General features: G+C 41.8%; 1 protein-coding gene across 1 annotated transcript in view; it reads left to right on the top strand.

Annotated features, from left to right (window-relative positions):
- Nucleotides 1-7,534: 7,534 nt before the first annotated feature.
- The window catches only part of LOC125951315 (roundabout homolog 1-like), a 32,320-nt gene continuing 22,257 nt past the window's right edge, over nucleotides 7,535-17,597 (top strand). The window contains exons 1-2 of the mRNA XM_049680064.1: nucleotides 7,535-7,594; nucleotides 14,691-15,057. Coding sequence (XP_049536021.1) covers nucleotides 14,934-15,057 — 124 coding nt within the window. The 5' untranslated portion in view covers nucleotides 7,535-7,594; nucleotides 14,691-14,933. The remainder of the gene's footprint in view (nucleotides 7,595-14,690; nucleotides 15,058-17,597) is intronic.

The raw sequence follows: 17,597 nt of genomic DNA, 5'->3' as shown, positions 1-17,597 counted from the left end.
AATATCCAACAACTCGGGAAACCCCCGGGAAATCTGTCATCTTGCCAAATGTTCAAGCTGCGTCCAACAACATGGCAACTTGTGGCAATTGTCACACATAGGGCGCGCATGTAATGAGGGTTTCTTTTTCCAAAAGGGAACAACCAACGCGAGCAATGCACGCGTCATCGTTAATGGATGCTGTCCCGAAGGAGCAGGGGATTGATCTTCCATCCAGCGTAGTTCGCGTGACTTTGAGCGATACACAAGCGTGCATCGTGCGTGCGTGCGTGCCGCTGTGAGTCAATGCACCCTACCTAAGCCCCGACAGACTTATGGGTGGCTTTTGCCAAGCAACAACATCCGGATGACATTGCACGCTCATCTGTCCCTGTGCGTCACCAAACTGTACCGATTGTTTCGTTTCCGTTTTTGCAGAATCCTCGCGGTTTACCCCATGGACTCTGATTGGAAATGTGAAATTATTGCCTTTAGTTTTGATGGCGGTTTCCGCACCATTTTACTTTTCTCTTCTTGATGTGGCCAGAACGGCAGATTCGTTCTCTGTTTGTATTCAAGGTTTCGGGGTTTGTGCAAAATATTCAAATAGGTAAAGTGCAAATTTTACGGCCTGAGCGTATACGGTAATACTATCTTTTGCGTCGCGGTACTTGAAGCATACAGATTCCATTATTCTACTGGTCGTCATTGTAAATGCGTTGAACGGCGAGGTTTGGGTGTGCTAGAGTGTCCTTGGGCTTTTGTTGGAATTTTATATAATACATTACAGCCAGCAGCCCAAAATGTAAAAAGGCACAATTTCTAGCTTTGGAAATCATAAACCACCTTAGCTGGCACTTCAACTTCCATGAGAAATATAGTGAAACAAAACACTTCAGTCGCCGCAGGACACATGTCCACCTACGGTGCTAGAATCTTTTTTTGTATTGCTAGATCTTTTGAAATATCCAGAATAAGCACACAAAAAGCATACAACAAACTGGCTCGAGCAGCCGCGGAAGAAGAAAAATGTACCATTTTACACAAAAAAGCAACCCCGTAACAAAAACCATTCACTGTCCATCTGTCCCCGAGCGGGGTTCCTAATGGTACCTAGTGGTACAGCTCGGGGAAAACAGGGAAAAATCAGGTAGTGAGAGGCTGTACGTTTCGCTTAGCTTGGTGAATTCTCTGGGCGACCGTGCCTGCCATGCCAAATTTCATGCGTTAAAGGTAGCATAATATTTACGAACATATCTCTTGGCAATCAGAAGCGATTTGGGTCGAAATTTTGACATAAGCATGTAACTCAATCTCCCAAGAGATACGTGATAGTATCATGATACGGTTGAAAGGATTCACCAGAATTGTTACGCTCCCAGCTACTGTTTATCAAAACAGTACAAAATAGTGTAATAGCAACCCCTCTTGCTCACGTTGACTTTGTCCAAGCAAAGGGCTACGGTGTAACCACTCGATATCCTGTCCGAATATTTGACACAGAAAGTTTTTAGATCTTACCTAACCCAGGTCGAGTTTCTAGTTCAGAATAATATTACTAGTAGCTTGAAAAACATTCTCAATAACTGTTGGTTGATCCTTGGTTTTTTGTTGTCATTTATGATAATAATTTAAAATCAATTAATCGAAGCATTAGATAGGAATCTTATTTATTTATAGAAATCCTTTGATCCCGAAATGAGAACATAATAAATTCTCATCACTTGAAATAAGATACGCATCGAGCACAAACTTCTAGCCGATAAGTTGGTACGAGTGTTCTTAAATTTCCACTGCTATAAAGTAAGGGGTACTTCAAGTTTATTTTGTCGAGTTCCTGTAGGGTATTAGGTATTAGGGTAGAGTGTTGAATTGTCTCTCGAATGAACTGGCCACTTTTACTCGCGTGACCCTAGCATTTTTCACTGTAGTTTTCGGGATCACAAGGATACGGCAGCTTCCTAGCTTGGCAACAGCACGACGTCGCCAGTGTGGTTGGGGAAATCAAATCACACAAAACCGTTCGGTAATTGGCACCCTCGATTTCAGGATTTGCGTTTTGCGCCACGCAAGTGTCACCTCGCCCGATCGGGCGTCTGGTATGTCGATGATGGGAAAGGAAACGTAATTACACAATCGTTACATACGCCCGATCTGGCCCAAAGCTATAACAGAAGATCAGATTCGAATTACGCTCGTATGCACACCATCGTATCGATAGGCGCACTGGCAAGGACTAGTGGTGGCTGGCGATCAGCTGCGCAAACGAACCTGCGAGGATTAAGCTGCTGCTTCCGAAGGGTTGGTTAAGCATAGGGTAGCAGTCTGGTAACGCACGGCAAACTATTCGAATATTGTTTGATTCTTAATGGCCACTACTGATGAGTGGCTATTGTTCTCGATTGATTAATGAAGGGAATTTTTTTGTCAGGGGGAACAGGACCTCGTAACAAAAGTGGCTCTATCCAAACAACAACTACAAGTTTGAGCATTATTTACGCTTTTCTCTATGGTACTCTTGGTGAATGGAAAAATGCTTTAGGGGTTTTTCAAATATTCCTTTTCTTAACTGGGAAGCACTACTTCAACGAAAATCAGTTCAAAACATACCTTTACTAGTATAATAGTATTTTTAATTACATGGTTTTTCGTAAAGCCTAAAATGATTCAACTGCTTTTTGTGTGCAGCACCATTTGTTGTACAGCTCATAGGGTCACTCAAACCGTAGCACGTCAGCTATTGGTGTCAATCTGTGATAAGTCAGAAGCAACTGCATCTGTGGTACTGCACAACCCTTCCAAAAGGGAAAACCAAATACATTACCTTCTTCCATTACTTCACCTCTACTCATAGAAATAGAAAACGATCGTTAGCTTCCGGGATGGATCCATTATATCATTCTCATTTTTCTAGTCACGTGTTTGGACTGCCAGGGTACCGGCAGATCATCCTCATCCTGCGACGATCGAACAGAGGCGACAGTTTTATTACGTGAGTGAAAACACTTTAACATTGTGACTTTGTACTTAACCGCGAACCCATATGCCCCTGCTTTGCCCTGCTACAAACGCTTAAGCATGGGTTTGCGTCGTGCAACGGGCACATGTGAATATTCTAATGAGGCTCATCTTTCGAGGCGTCGCACTTTTCAAGTCATGTAGTTGAAACCACTCGTCTGTTTCATTCAAGCCGTGCCCAAGTCATGACTCACGGAAGGCGGCGAGAATGGAGGAATGGGCGAACAGGGAAGAGATGGCTAAATTTACTGGTAGATATGAAGCAGTCAACACGAAAGGACCGCAACCATATTCAAACACGCACCATGTAGACATAGGCATAATCGTCCCCGGGAGAAGTGTAAATATATTTAGAATACGTACCTACGTACCTCCCAATGAGTCCCGCTTTTCCAATCCTAGTCAGCTGTTTGTAGATGCGGTACATGATTTGAGTTGAAGGCGCCGCGAGCCACTTGAATGAAAGTGTCCAACACACCCCCAGCGCCGTGTAGCGATTGTCAATCCGTTGGATTACCAAGTACGATTTTCAGTCCCATTTCACTGTTGTGAGTGACGAGTGCATGTTAAAATCATCACCATGGGGCCTGAAACCAACTGTCGGAAAAGCTTATGCCCACGCAGTGTGTTTGGACCCCAAGGATTTTCAAACTCTTCAACTGAGGAGCCAATGGAGTGTTTAAATTTATATAAAACTCTGTAAAGAAGGAAGGTTCTTTTTTTCCGTTACGCAATTTGTTTTGAGATCAACGCAATTCATAATATTCTCATCAATGTTTATTTCCTTAATTTTTCGCATACCTCGTGGCAGCTTCTACAGAACTTCTAGGTGAACTACATCTTGCAGCAGTGTTACGGTTGGAAGTGTGATTGCATTACAAATAGAAAGACGACTAAGCTTACCATTCGTTGGGCATGGGTTATTGTTATTATTTTATATTTAACATCATGCAGATCGTCGCTGAGTGCTAATGATACACGTTAGTGATTTCAACCAAGTACAACATCAAGTGGAGCATCTTAAATTTGACACAGTAGCACCGTTTTCCCCGCTGCGTAAATCTTGAGCTCCGCTACCCTGATCTTCTACGTGATGAACGACATCAAACAGTAGATCCCGAACACAGTAGCCGATCTTGTGGAAAGCTTCGCACATTTATCCCCAGTTAAGGGCTCTAAAGAGCTTATTGATTCTGAGAAAGCGAACATAAATTAACGAACTAAATGACTTAATCCCTAGACATTGCCTAGTCGCCGGCCATGATCGGTCTGCGCGACGGTGTCTAGTGAAAGTGATGCCACTAGAGGGTATCGGCGCCGTTGGTGCTACTCCGGAGAACCGAAAACGAAAACACTTAAAACAAATGGAAGACGACGCTCGTGTCAACATAAACATGGCATAATTTTTAATGTCAAACGGTTGACAAGGAGCCAGCAAAAGGGACTACCTCCGCCTTCGTCGGAATTGATGGCACGATCTACATTGGAGGAAGAGATTTCAAGTGGCTTTAGCAAATGTTTCCTTGGCTGACAACAGGTCGATACATGTACACAGGGGCGCTTAAAAGTCAACGCTCAAAGTTAGTTTATAACAAACGTCCTGTTCCACAGTAGAAAATGTGCCTCACATTAGGAGTTTGTAGTGTCAACGATCGCGCATGATTGCGGGATCCTCAGTGATTCTGCAGCTGTAAATTTGAACATTTCCTAACATTTTTTCGTTGAACAAATGCAATCACAACAGATGACAAGTCATACATTATGCTCCTTTTTAAGGTATACGAATTTAGCTAGTTCAGCTGTAAGTGTGATCTTTTTATGTTGTTTGGTAGCTTTTCGGCGAATGCATCTTCTTCCCTACGCTTGATTTTCAAACGTATCGATCAACACAATAGATTTCGGTTACGTAGCGAGCGTCCTAAAAGTTTTACTGTGAGAAAATCGATACCTGTTAAGGTCCCAGGGATTAGGAAGCGAACTGAAGTTGCCTGGTTGTCGTTTTGATAAGCAAAGTAGAACGGCGCGGCGGCGAGCGCTCCAATTTACCAGTTACACGGTCACAGGATGGCCAAAGGACGAGCATCGAAATAAAGCCAAATTCATTTGGACTAATGTATGCGCTACCTTTCAAATGTGCTCGCATACATACAGCTGCTCGCCGTTGTTCAAGGCTTCGAGAGGTCTTCCATTGATGATGAAGTTCTCAGTGACCGGTGCCGTGGCATTTCAGTGATATGCTGGAGGAAGGGTCCTAATAGCGTAGGAATAATAATCCTTCGCCATAAAACCAAACAGCCGGGCAGCATCATTAGAACTCTGGAATCGCTCTGGTCTTAGTGCTGCATAGTTGTTCGACTCAGGTAGTGCCGGGATGTTTTACAAGGGTCGGTCGGGACGAGCTCGACCAAGAACAAAACGCACTCTGCAGCTGAGCCGTAGAAAAGCGTATCCCGTCGGCTTTTGAAGAGTTCTACGTAAGGCCTAAAATCCGGCCATTGAAAGGAAACTGAAGTACACCGACAAAGAGCTGCCAAAGCTAACAGTACGCGGAGAACGGAGGTATTAATTCTCTGTTGCCGTTCGCACTTTTTACTGCGGGTTCTGAACGCGTTCTTTTCCCTGCTCCCTTCCTGCTGCTTGACCTTCAGTAGTTTTGCTGCTACCTGCTGCCAGCCCACACCTATCCGTTCCGGCTGCCACGCTTCACAGGAATCTCCGAATGCATGGACGACCATCGGACCATAGTGCGAGGATCCGCCATCGCGAAGATCTGATGCTAGCAATCTAACAGGGCTAATAACATCGTTGTTTTTCTGTTACTGCCATCCTCTCCGTCCAAAATATACGCAGGACGATGTAACCCTCCGATAAAAACAATGCCTCGTGCATGGATTAACCTTTTTTTCTTGGTTTTGTTTTGATTGTTTTTATTCGTACACAATTGCATCATCATTTTCTACCGTCTTTCCGTATTCATGAACAGTGAAATCTCGCAATTTGCGACGCTTCTATCGTGTATTGCAAATATTGCCATCTGTTTCGTTATCAATATTGATCTCTGCACTATAATGCATAATGATGATGCAATTTTGTCGCCAAGGGAACCGAAATTAGTTCCTGTTTGCCCATAACGATTCTTTCTCATAACCGAGCATGCTCTGTTCATCAACAGAACGAGTCCTGAACCTGTTGTCAATGCAGAACACGCTGTCCGATACCAATGACGGCGGTATACAGAGGATGTTTTCGAAAACAAAATACGGCACTGGATGGGGTTCTATAATAAAACATATTTTAATCCGTTTTAAACCGATTTTGTGGTATTATGTGTTTTATTATGACGATGGCGTCCCCATGTCGACACTGCTGCTAAGGGAGCCCCATCCTGCTGGTGTGTTGACGATACTGATGAGCGCTCCAGTATGAGCATTATGATGATTACGATAAGGTTCCTTGAATCTGCTGCACTACGAAAGTAGAGAGAGGGAGTAAGTGAGGCACCGTAATATATACGACGAGTGAAAGTGCTAGGACAAGAGTGAGGTTATGGTTGAAGGGCTGCAAAAGGATGAACCGATAACCATTTGTCCGGTTGGAAAAAAACAAATTACAACGATACGTAAGGACACGCGTGGCTGTTCCCGGTGAGATAATGGACACCGTAGCAAGCGGCCACTTGCCTGGCTGTAAAGGGGTGCCGCTTATCATGGTTGATAGGCGACGCAAGCAGCGCAGGTCGGTAGCGTGCGTCGTTTCAATTAAAGTTCCGGTGATTAGGATTAATTCGATTATGTATGAGGATTAGGGAAAGCGTCGAAAAGTTCCGTTTCTAGCGAAGGGACAATTTTTTCGGCTCAAAAATCATACCCAGTAGTGTTAGGCAATGTTCTGCTCTGTCTACCGTTTACGCTTTCATTGCATAGTAGGACATAACCAGGCTTGTAGACTGTGTTGTTTAAAATTATAAATTGAATGTGTCGAATTGAATTATGCGAAGAACATTGTAATGTGAAAATTTCGTGAAAAGTACCCTGACACCCTAATGCCAATTCGTCAAAACTGATCTCTCCTACTAAGTGGTCTGCCGATATAGCTAGTAATAGGAAACATCGGAACCAAGCGACACCGAATGTCTGTGAGGGATTAAACTGAAATGGGATGTCCAATTATGCGCGTGGAACGAAACATACCGTCCAGCGACAGGTATTGCGAGGTATTGATACCCGTTGGGGATGGACGAGGTTTTGCTTACATTTCAAAAGGCCTTCACCAACAGACAAGAAGCACCAACAGGGAGGAGAGAGTTCGACTAACCACCCAAACATTTTCCGACGGCCCTCGGTCCCTTGGTAGCTGAGGAAAGCCGATTCTCCCTCATTTTCCCGAGAGTCGGTCGTTGTCGCCACGAAGCAAAACAGCTGTTCGCAGGGCATGCCGTTCGGGTTGTCTCGGTTTTGTCTCGACCGGCTTCGTTATTAGCTCGGACCATCATTCCGAGCGCATCATTCCGAATTATTCTAGATCGAGGATTCAAGCCGTGAAGTTCTGTGCTGTGCTCGTGCACACCATAATGCAGCATAATCAGAAGCTGTTTTCGGTGCGTAAATTTCGAAGCTAAGCGGAAAAAACAAGATCCAAAGCATGCTCATAATGGTTGGATCGGAGACAGTGCGTTTCAGGTATATTTGGATGGCAATTGGTCTGTGACAGTGAGAAGCAAACCCGGAAAATATGCATTAAAACGGAGTTACAGTGTTGTGGCAGCTAGTTTGCTAGCAATGCAATCAAAATTGCACCAGAAGGTGATGTAATATAACTTATCCCTGATCTATGATAACGAGTGATGCGCCAAGGTTATGCTGTATATGCGGTGCTTGTCAATCAATGATTAAGTGTTGCATTGTGTTGGGAATGTGAAGTGTAGAAGAAGTACGACCGTGAACTTGTGCGAATACCATCGAGTAAAACAAAATCCTTCAGTTTAGTTTGTACCTTGTTTCCATGTTTGCTCTAGTGTTCCACAGTGGAGCATATATTATATACCCGTCTGTAACGAATCATACGAATTAATCTATGCGCCCTGTGCTTACTATATGTAATTGTGGTAGTACGTGTGCATTGTTGTTAGCGTGATTGTGTTTTTTTCGGATCACTGAAGTCAGCATCGGTATATCCGCCTTCGTTGTCTTATCAGCTGAGTAAAAGTGATTATGTGGAAGTCAGTATATCATACAGATTGTTTGAAAATTACTTTCGTACCAAACGAGAAAATAATTTGATTTGAAGACGCCAAGAAAGCAAAACCAAGAAGGATTATGCCCCATCATCATCATCGTCATCATCAGCTTCATCGGAAGCAGCGGAAATATGGCAAATGTTACCACTTATCAGAAGGATTCTCTACCTGAGCCGCTGGATCAACTAAGGTGAGTTGTAGGAGGCATAAGCCCGCTGTAGTTCGCCAACATGAATACGTAGAAAGCACATGCGAAGCAGGAGTTGGTCGCGAGTATGCACAGGATCAATCCTTCCATACGCTGTAGAAGCCCAGTCGGCTTTATAAGAAATGCGGAGGCTGTTCCACGCTTGGTTGGCAAATTTCCGCTGGATCTGTTTCCCATCTGACTTCCTCTCTCCATGTGGCGCAATTGTCGATTCTTCAAAACGGAAGAGGGTGGTTCAAGTCAGATGAGATGAACGATGGAGAAAAAAAACGCCGCGGAATGGTACAGAAAGCCGTTACGCCGCGGCGGAAGGATTATAAGCAAATTTTTCAGGATTATAAGGTGATTATATGGAGATTTCCGTCCTCTCGTTCGGTGTTGCAGTGGAAAATTTTTCATTCGGTCTTCTTTTACTGCTCGAGATTTTCGCTCAAAAGTCGTATTCAAAACTCTTCATTTGGAGCGCTAGCAGGCTGTTGATCGCCGTTGCAAACTGGCTATTACAAAACTTGTAATTTCTCGTTTTTCTATTGTTACAACATATCAAAGCATAATGTGTATGAAAGGCGATACCTTACATCAACTTTTACTGCATGATCAAGGCACGATCGGTAGTTTCACTAGCATAAAAACCATTCGTTTGATGAACCTCAGGCAATGAAACGATGGACAATTCAATAAACCTTAGATGTTTCGTCTGTTATGATTTACAGATGAAGCAGTCTAAGCAGCGTGGACAGAAAGTTGATAGTGAAGTGAGCCATTAAAAAATAATAATCTAGAAAAAATGAGAGAAAAAATAAGAACAGTAGGATGAGTACCCGGACGGATTCTTTGATCTCTATCTCTGTGGCTTATCGGTTCGGTTCTCATTTCGTGCGCTTCAGAAATTGCGTCGAGTTCCATAATGTTTAGTTTCAATTTTCCCTATTCATAATTGCTTCTGTTCGTAGGAAAAGTTTTCTTTGTATAATATGTTATTAATTAAAGATTTTTGTAATCTTGTATTTTAGATAGACAATGCATTCGTGTTAAAAAGTTAGATAATTATGGTACAGATAGTTTGCATAGATTTGATGATCACGTCTTTTACTATAAACATCTCGCATGAGAAATTATTTATTATTAAAATTAAAAATTGGTTTGAATAATTAAATTAAGTTTGATCAGGGCTTAACTAGTTAATAGTTACTCTAATAGAATATAATTTCAGATTGCTGACATAGGGGAAGCTATTCAGTAACCTGAATTGATTCTGTGCTATCAAAAGTTAAAAATATGCTGCTTTTGAATCAGAAAAATATGGAAAAGGGAAAGACTATATCTGTTGGTGTCTTTCTGGTTTGTTCGTCCCGATGCATTTGAGTTTGAGAATGCATCACGTGGGAAGCAGTAATAAAAGGCTTCCAATAAATAAGCGTATTAGTCAAGAGTACGACGGAATATACGTCCTTTGCCATCCACAAACGAGTTTCGTTTGTCCAGTTAAGGGTCCATTTTCAACATTTTTTCAATTTTAGACACCACTTTGTTGTGAGTGGTATGCTGAGTGTGAAATAGAAAATTATGCTTCTGATAAAATGATGCTTTCAAATCCGGTATGGTCTGGTTTTCGGATGTGAAGATAGTTAGGCGCGACACCAGCCTCGGATAGTTGAGAAGGGAAATGTCTATGTGGAAGAGATTTGGGGTAGAGCTTTTATCGGTTACAAACTGTGTAATCATGTTTGATTTATCTTAGCCGCCATCCAAAGTTACGGATAGTGCGTGGGCTAATGGAGAGGAGTGAAATTCTAGAATAAATAATAACAATCCTACAAGTAGAATGTTTTCAACGTTACTTCAATACAGCTAGCTTAGGAAGTTCAGTTGTTTTCTTTTAAACTCCCATGATTAACCCGTGAATGTTTAAAAAGATGAGAAGATTTTAATTACATTAATTTTTTAAACGGAATGGAAAATAACTTTAATATTAAATCAGCTGGACAATATAACGCGACGACCATTACCGAGAAGATATTTTTCCGTTAAACAGTTTTCCTTTTCAACTACGATGAAAAGCGATTGATATGTTGAAATTTTCACATTAAACAGTACCGTTTGCTAATCTCACATTGCCAAACCAATTTGCATGGCGTAATTTACTGCTAGGAACAATTTAAAGCATGCTAATATCATGTTTTATCGATATCACTATGTGTTCGCTCGGAGCTGGTCAAAGTCGCTGACCCTAATCTGGAAGGTCGTTTTAATTAATTGCAAGTAATTACCGAGTCGACGGTACCGTGACTGCCGCAGTTTGCTCAGAGCGTGGACGATGCATAAATTGTGCGAGTTGTGAGGGCACAGATTTTAGGCGACTGGAACTTCCCGTCAGCAATCTTAAACGCAACAGTTGAGATACGGTGAAGCTACATCACCAGTGAGTTGCGTGAAGCTCCATGCCTGTTGGACAGTATCGACGAGGAGTTGGAGCGCGTTTGAAATTGATGATAAAAGCAGCCAAGGGCAGAAATCGCGATGTGCTGTTCGTCAGATGGCCGGGATGATGAGATTCACGATTGGTGTAGAGAGGTTTAGTTTGTTTGTTGTATGCGTCCGCAAAAGACAAACAAAAAATCGCTAGCAGTTATTTGGTTGGCTGGGAAAATGTTTGTAATGAAGCCGCAGTCGTCTGAATGGAAAAGGATTCCCTTTGGCCAGTAACTGAGCCCCATTTAGTGATTTACACCGGATATGTATTAATGCCGCTCGGGGCGGTTGAAATTAGGATTCTGGCTAGGTATCTCAACTACTAATCAACGACTTTGCTAGCGTACAATGAATATTGATTGACTAAGAAGATAAGTATAGGAAGTCGATGGAACAGCAAAATCAGTAGAATTCTATATTAACGAACTTACTCCAAAAGCAACAAAAAAATAGTCAGCGTCTGGGTTTTTGTGTCTTTTCTATTCTATTGTATGTAAAATGTACTGTGCCAAGCATTTTCCTTTTCATTATCAAATAAAAGCTAGATCGCCAAAAAGCGACCCCACTGCTGAACAAAAGATGAGATTTTCGATATCAAAAGATGGGGTGGCGATGTGCCACGTAATTCGTAAACAAGTAGAAGGGATATTTGTAAATTGGCAAACGAATCATATCTCGCCGTAGCGACGTTCTAGCCATGACAAATCTTGCTAGTTTGCTGCTGGTCTCTTTACTGAGATCTGGTTACTTCTTAGGTAGTCTTCGGGATCATTGAAAAGGTCTCCGGATAGCATTGACCATTAATCTTATCGCCTGATCAGTCTAGAAAGGCATATTCAGTGTATTTGAATGGTTTGCGATGGGATGCCGGTTGCGAGACATGCATTGGAAAATTGTTGTGAGAACGGTCACAGAAGCGTGTTCCCGTTTCCTGTCCCGGCGGCATTCTCGGCCCTTGTTACATTCGCTTCATTTGCCGTTTTGTCGCGCTGTACAACCTTCCTGACTGCCTGTTTGTGCCAGCGTCGTCGTTCGCAGGGTCAGGAGGACAGTTTATTTTCTTGGAGCTACTCTCGGGATGTCCACGATGAGCAATGGTTACGAGGGATAGGCATCGGATAGGTCTAATTGATTTTTGGAATGAAACGGAAAATCGTCCATAGATACCCTAACTTTCCTGTAGTTTTTGCTTCTGAACATGAAATCCTTGTGTATCATCCTTCTGCAACGGAAAGGAATCGTTATCTTCGCTTCTTTCCCGTGCGTGTTCACTGGTCTGCAGCTGTACAGAATGTTTTGTTTTCACACTTGAAAAGGTCTTTTTTTGTGTGGAAATTCCGGGTCGAGAACGGCCCGTTCTTTGGCTGGTGCTGTTTGCAGTGAGGTTACCTTTTGCGCAAACGGTGGGATACCTAACTGAAAACATGACAGGGAACGAGCAAGAATCTGGGCGGAAGCCCATAAATTAGTCATCGAATACGACTGCCGCTGGGATGCTGGAGAAGGACAGAAAAAAACGAATGTATCGAACCGTAACCCCGCATCCGGTCCAATTGCTGGGTGTGAGAGAAAGCATCAATCTCTTTTCGTCGCGATTTCGTGTCAGATCACCATGATGCCAGCCTGAGTAGGTTTCGTTCCTTTGATCATCTGACACAAATGCAGTCAGAAAAGTGCGAAAATTGTCATGGTTTTACGCTTTTCCTGCCGATATAGTATTTTTAGGTGGTTTTCGCCTAGGACCGCCAGGCGGTCTGAGCGAAGACAGGTTCGACACAACTTCTCTCCGGAGACGCCACGTCAGGAAGGACATTCGAAACCAGTTGCCCAGGTCGAGAGCGAAACAGCCGTTGCAAGTATGCGGCTTCCCAACGCCGGTGATGTTTGGTGATCACTCGCCGGTGGAGGACAGATCACTTTCGCTATTAATAGAAACACAGATACCAGCCATTCGGGCAATGTACCCTGCGCCACGAGTCTCATGGCATTGATGAGTAATGCAGATACATTTATAGCAGACAAAGCAAATGTACATAATAGGCAGATAAACGACAGAATTTGAATTACTTTAATCCAAAGATACGTTGTATAATCAGAAACATCGCCGTGTGAAAGCAGCGATAGAACACTTCCAGTCAAAATCACTTTGAAAACTATCGCTTTAGCTCTGACTACGATGACATTTGTAAATAGTGTTGAATGATTTTTTCAATAGATGTAGTAGAATAAACAAGAGTTTCTGTTCTAACCTAGCCCTATAAATCCATTGTTGGTGTAGAGTAGCAGCACTGCAGCGGTATTTAGGATCTTTCGTAGTGATCCACCATTTAATAGAAAATAGCGTTTAGACGCGGAAGGGAAAGAAAGAATCGAAGGTATCTTGAGAAAAATGCTGTAATGGTCCAACTCGGAGCAGTTTTTTAAAAACGATCTTCGAAGATACGTTTTAAGACCTCCACTGGCAGCGGTGTGCTATCATAAATTAAGATCCATGCGAGTAAGTTCATCCCGCGTTGGGCCGCTTTCGTATGATGTTCCAGAATCAGACGAACCCATGCGAACTGTGTCGGATGGTGCGTGATTCTCCTTCTGGAGAACTTCAACTGCGTTTTACTTTCTCGTTGCGTGACAATCGTTTCAAAAGTTGCACTCGTACTCCTGCAAGTCTAAACAGCCCTACCATACTCACATCGCCGAGCAGAGCACACCAACGGGCGGAATCCCTCGGGACATAATGTATGTAGAACGTCCAAGTGCAACACTGTGTGCTCAAGTGTTGGCGGAAAATGAATAGAGTGTTGTGTAGTAGTAGTACCAGAAAGAGGAAAAAACGCTTAAAAAATGGCCTTACACGATTTCTTTGCCGGGTGGGGGGTGTTTTAGATGCTGCAAGGGACTTCACAGAATATCGAGCTTCAAGACCGGTTTCATAATGCCCAAGTGTTGCTGATGATCTTAAGGCTGTGGCAAAGTGTGAATTCTTACTAGCTAACATGTTGATGTAGTTTGATACCGCTGCAATGCGGATTTTCTTTGGTTCACTGAGGAAATGAGTGAATCACACACATAGCGTCCAAAGAAGTTTTGTTTATTAGCGCCATTCAGTGGAGGGACATGGTGGCGTTAGATCACGGCTGAATTATATACAAACCTTAAGGATATGTTCATGTTTCATTCATTTTTATCATAAAAAATTATATTTCACTTCGATATACAAAATAGTACCTATTTTATAAATTTTTAAAAATATTAATTATTTTTTATTCTTTGGTTTTTACTTGCAGATCAACCACGTGGATTATCGAAAATAAACACAACCCGCCTGAAAACAAACGAATGATATATGGAGAACAACATCCGTATCTGCTTCGCTTAGTGGTTGTACTTTTCGTGGAAAGAACGGCACGAGATAAGAATACTTGAATTCTCTGCCAATCCTTTCCCAAACGTCGATTTCAATCATCATCAAGTAGAGCGCTCTTGATTGTGATAAAAATAGAGACCTATTGAGTCCGGAAAAATATTCCAGATTATTACTTTTTGTGTGGAAATTATGTATGTGTCTAATTTTATAATGTTCACACTTTTTCAAATTATTCATACTGAAAACTAAATTAAATAAGTACGTAATATATAGTCTTGTAGTATTTACTATAATGTTGACTTAATTGAGTAAGTAAAGAAAACAGGCATATAGCAAAAATATATCACTATTTGGTGTTGTGATTTTTTATGCAAGTTTAGCTGTAAAATATCTTAAATGGAAACCTTATTTAGTTTCTCCCACAGAATTGTATCAGAAATCTTAGAAAAAATGTTTTTTTGATTTTGTGCAATCCCGATGAAATAGTGTTGTTTGATACAAATGTGAGATCACTGTTCAACACATAAAAGGTATGGTGAAAGATGTGAAATGCAAAAAATTCTGCGCAACAGCTAATTATAGGAATCAAAAAGTGTAGTGTAATTAGTGTCTAAAAATTGGATAAAAGTGTAAAAACTAGTTCACCAATTTCGGATATGATGTTCAAGTTTCCAACTTTCACCAACCGTGAAAATATAGCCATAGAGGATAGCTGGAGGATGCTGCCATTCATCGTTTACCTGGTGTTAGTATGCGGCATGTCGTCGGCACAAGTAAAAGGTAGGTCAGACTAGTAAATGATTAAAACATCAAGTATATCTAACTTTACCCAGCGTTTTGATATTTTTGCTGCTTTCGTCCTTCATCATAACTGCAACGGTTTTGCAGACCAAGTCTGAATTTCTCTTGACTTTTTTGGGGTTGTGCTGTTCGTCATTTCATATACAGATCTGAGGAAAGAAAAAAAAGTACTTCCTGACCTTTAGCAAAAAATAGTCTAATAGGGTTAGGATGCTTCATCCATTTTCTGAAGATATATTTACGATAAACGAGTAGCTAAATATCCTTCCTTCCAACTACATCTTGCTTGTATTGTTTAGTTATTTGTCTAGGACTTATGATGGGTTGTAATCACAAAGAAATTTAATCCTATGAAAAGAAGCCAATGTGCAAGGCATGGATTTTCTAGCCTGTATCCTGAAAGTCTTTTTGTTTGATGCCTTTTGTTGGGTTTGGTTGTTTATCCAAAACCGCTGGTAACACTTGAACATGAACCTGTTTGGTTCGGTCACGAAGTCAATGCCGCAAGGAGAAATGCCGTTCCGTATCTTATCTCTCGGGAACGCCACCGTTTGATTGGATCTTCAAGCCCATCTCGCTTGCAGATCTAATTAATTTTTGATGGTAATTCTTCCCCAGCATCAAAACACAAACCATGAATGGATCTATTGATTCGGCATGTTCCTTCCACAATGTTGTTTTTGTTGTTTAGGGATCAAGTTTCTTAACTCGTCATTATGCTACAAAACAGTGCTTCCTCTGTTTTGCTATTAACACTCTTGGTGGAATGCGATACATACTCGAATTACTAATGCGTATGCTCAAATTTCAAACCAATGAGGAGAGAACAAAACTTGCTGGAAATGTTGCTTTCTTTGAACTTTGGAAAGCTGTAGAAGAACGACAAGCGTCATTGTTTCATAAAGTCAACTTTTCAAACCACATCTCAGCAAGGATAAACGAAGTTTTCTCTGAAAGCAAAACCTTCATTTTGTATAGAACATTCTATCCAGGATCAATTACTTTAGTAGATATTCAAAACCCTGCAGCATTAGCAAGGGGAAGGGCCCGAAAAAGGGGTTGTTCTGGTTTTCGAAGCTAATCTCATAAACTTGTGACCTTTGCGGCCTTTATTTTCTTCAATTTGGATGTTGAGAAAGACCCGGTCTTCGATGAAGGTTACCGTAACATGCGTATCCTTTGCACGCTCAAGAGTTCAATGCTGGTGAATTGTGGATGGGTCGTTTGATAATATGATATTTCAAACTTATTAAATTATCCCAAGGAGTTGTCCGAATCGAATGCTTCATATTTTTTACTCTCGTCCAAATGAGTGGCTTCTAAGCATCAAGGTCATAAAATGAAACAAATCCAAAACGTTCTAAATTTTCGATATGAGAAGGGTGTCCCCGCTAGACAGCGTATCAGCTGTCGCTATCATGCGAATACCATTTCGTTTCATTCCCAACGGAATATCCTAGGTTGACGATTAGTTTTAATTCGTGAGGATGTTTAAAAAGTAGTTCTAAGCAATAAATTTGCTAAAGCTCTAATAGTTGTGGTTTCATATGGATTGGCCATCATGAGGATAGGGCATGGTGAGATTACAACACAACTGCCAACCACATCGATGCAACCCCTAATCGCGGATTTCCCCGAAGGATGAAAACGAATCCAGAAATCGTTTTATAAATCCATTGCCGTCATTGGAGGGACGAAACGCATGCTGGTACAGCTTAGAGGTCTTAACAAAAGCAAACTTACCGACGCATCGAACACAGCGCCTTGCCTAACAAACCAAATGGCAAGGGGCTACAAGTTGTTAGAGAGATGATGATTGAAATCACCCATGGCGTAGATTGGCATGAGGGCTGATTGTTGGTTCAGGGACCCAGGAATAAATCTATATAGTCCCATTTGTTGTGAGCCGAACACCTGGTAGTGGGTTTTTTCGGGACGGTGGCAATGGTTGGCTAATTTTGTGATGCGTAGTTTTTTCTGCTTTCCGAAATGTGTCATTATCGCTGTGGCTGTTCGATGTTGTATGCTGCAAAAAGATTTATACGATCTAGTTTCTGCTATGGATTTGCAGTTGAGCAATTTTAAAGCATGTACACGTAGTTGAAAGTTGTTTGAAAATGCTAGTGTTTATTAATGATACTCGGCAACAGAAATTTAATAATCACTCATCCACGACGGTAACACAAACTGGCGCTGATTAAAGTAGAGTTCACTTCGTCTGACGTTTAACACGTCCTCACTTGGATGAGAAGACGGTTTATTTTATCATCGCTGAGAGCGTCGGTTTCGTAAAAGACTTCTGGCGCGTATCACCACCACCATACCGATAATATCTTGTTGATAAAATGGTGTTGCTGCTGCTCTGCATGCTGGGTCGTGGTGTAACCTTTTGAAGAACAATCTGATCCGGATCATAGCGTTGATATTCAGTAACGCAAGGAACAGTGCAAAGAATGTCGGCATGTATCAACTCATTAGTGTAATGAAAAGATCTGCCGTTAGTGATTAGCTAGCATAGC

The sequence above is a fragment of the Anopheles darlingi genome, chromosome 2 (genome assembly GCF_943734745.1).
Source record: "Anopheles darlingi chromosome 2, idAnoDarlMG_H_01, whole genome shotgun sequence".
Taxonomy (NCBI): Eukaryota; Metazoa; Arthropoda; class Insecta; order Diptera; family Culicidae; genus Anopheles; species Anopheles darlingi.
This window is presented reverse-complemented; position numbering and strand designations above follow the sequence as displayed.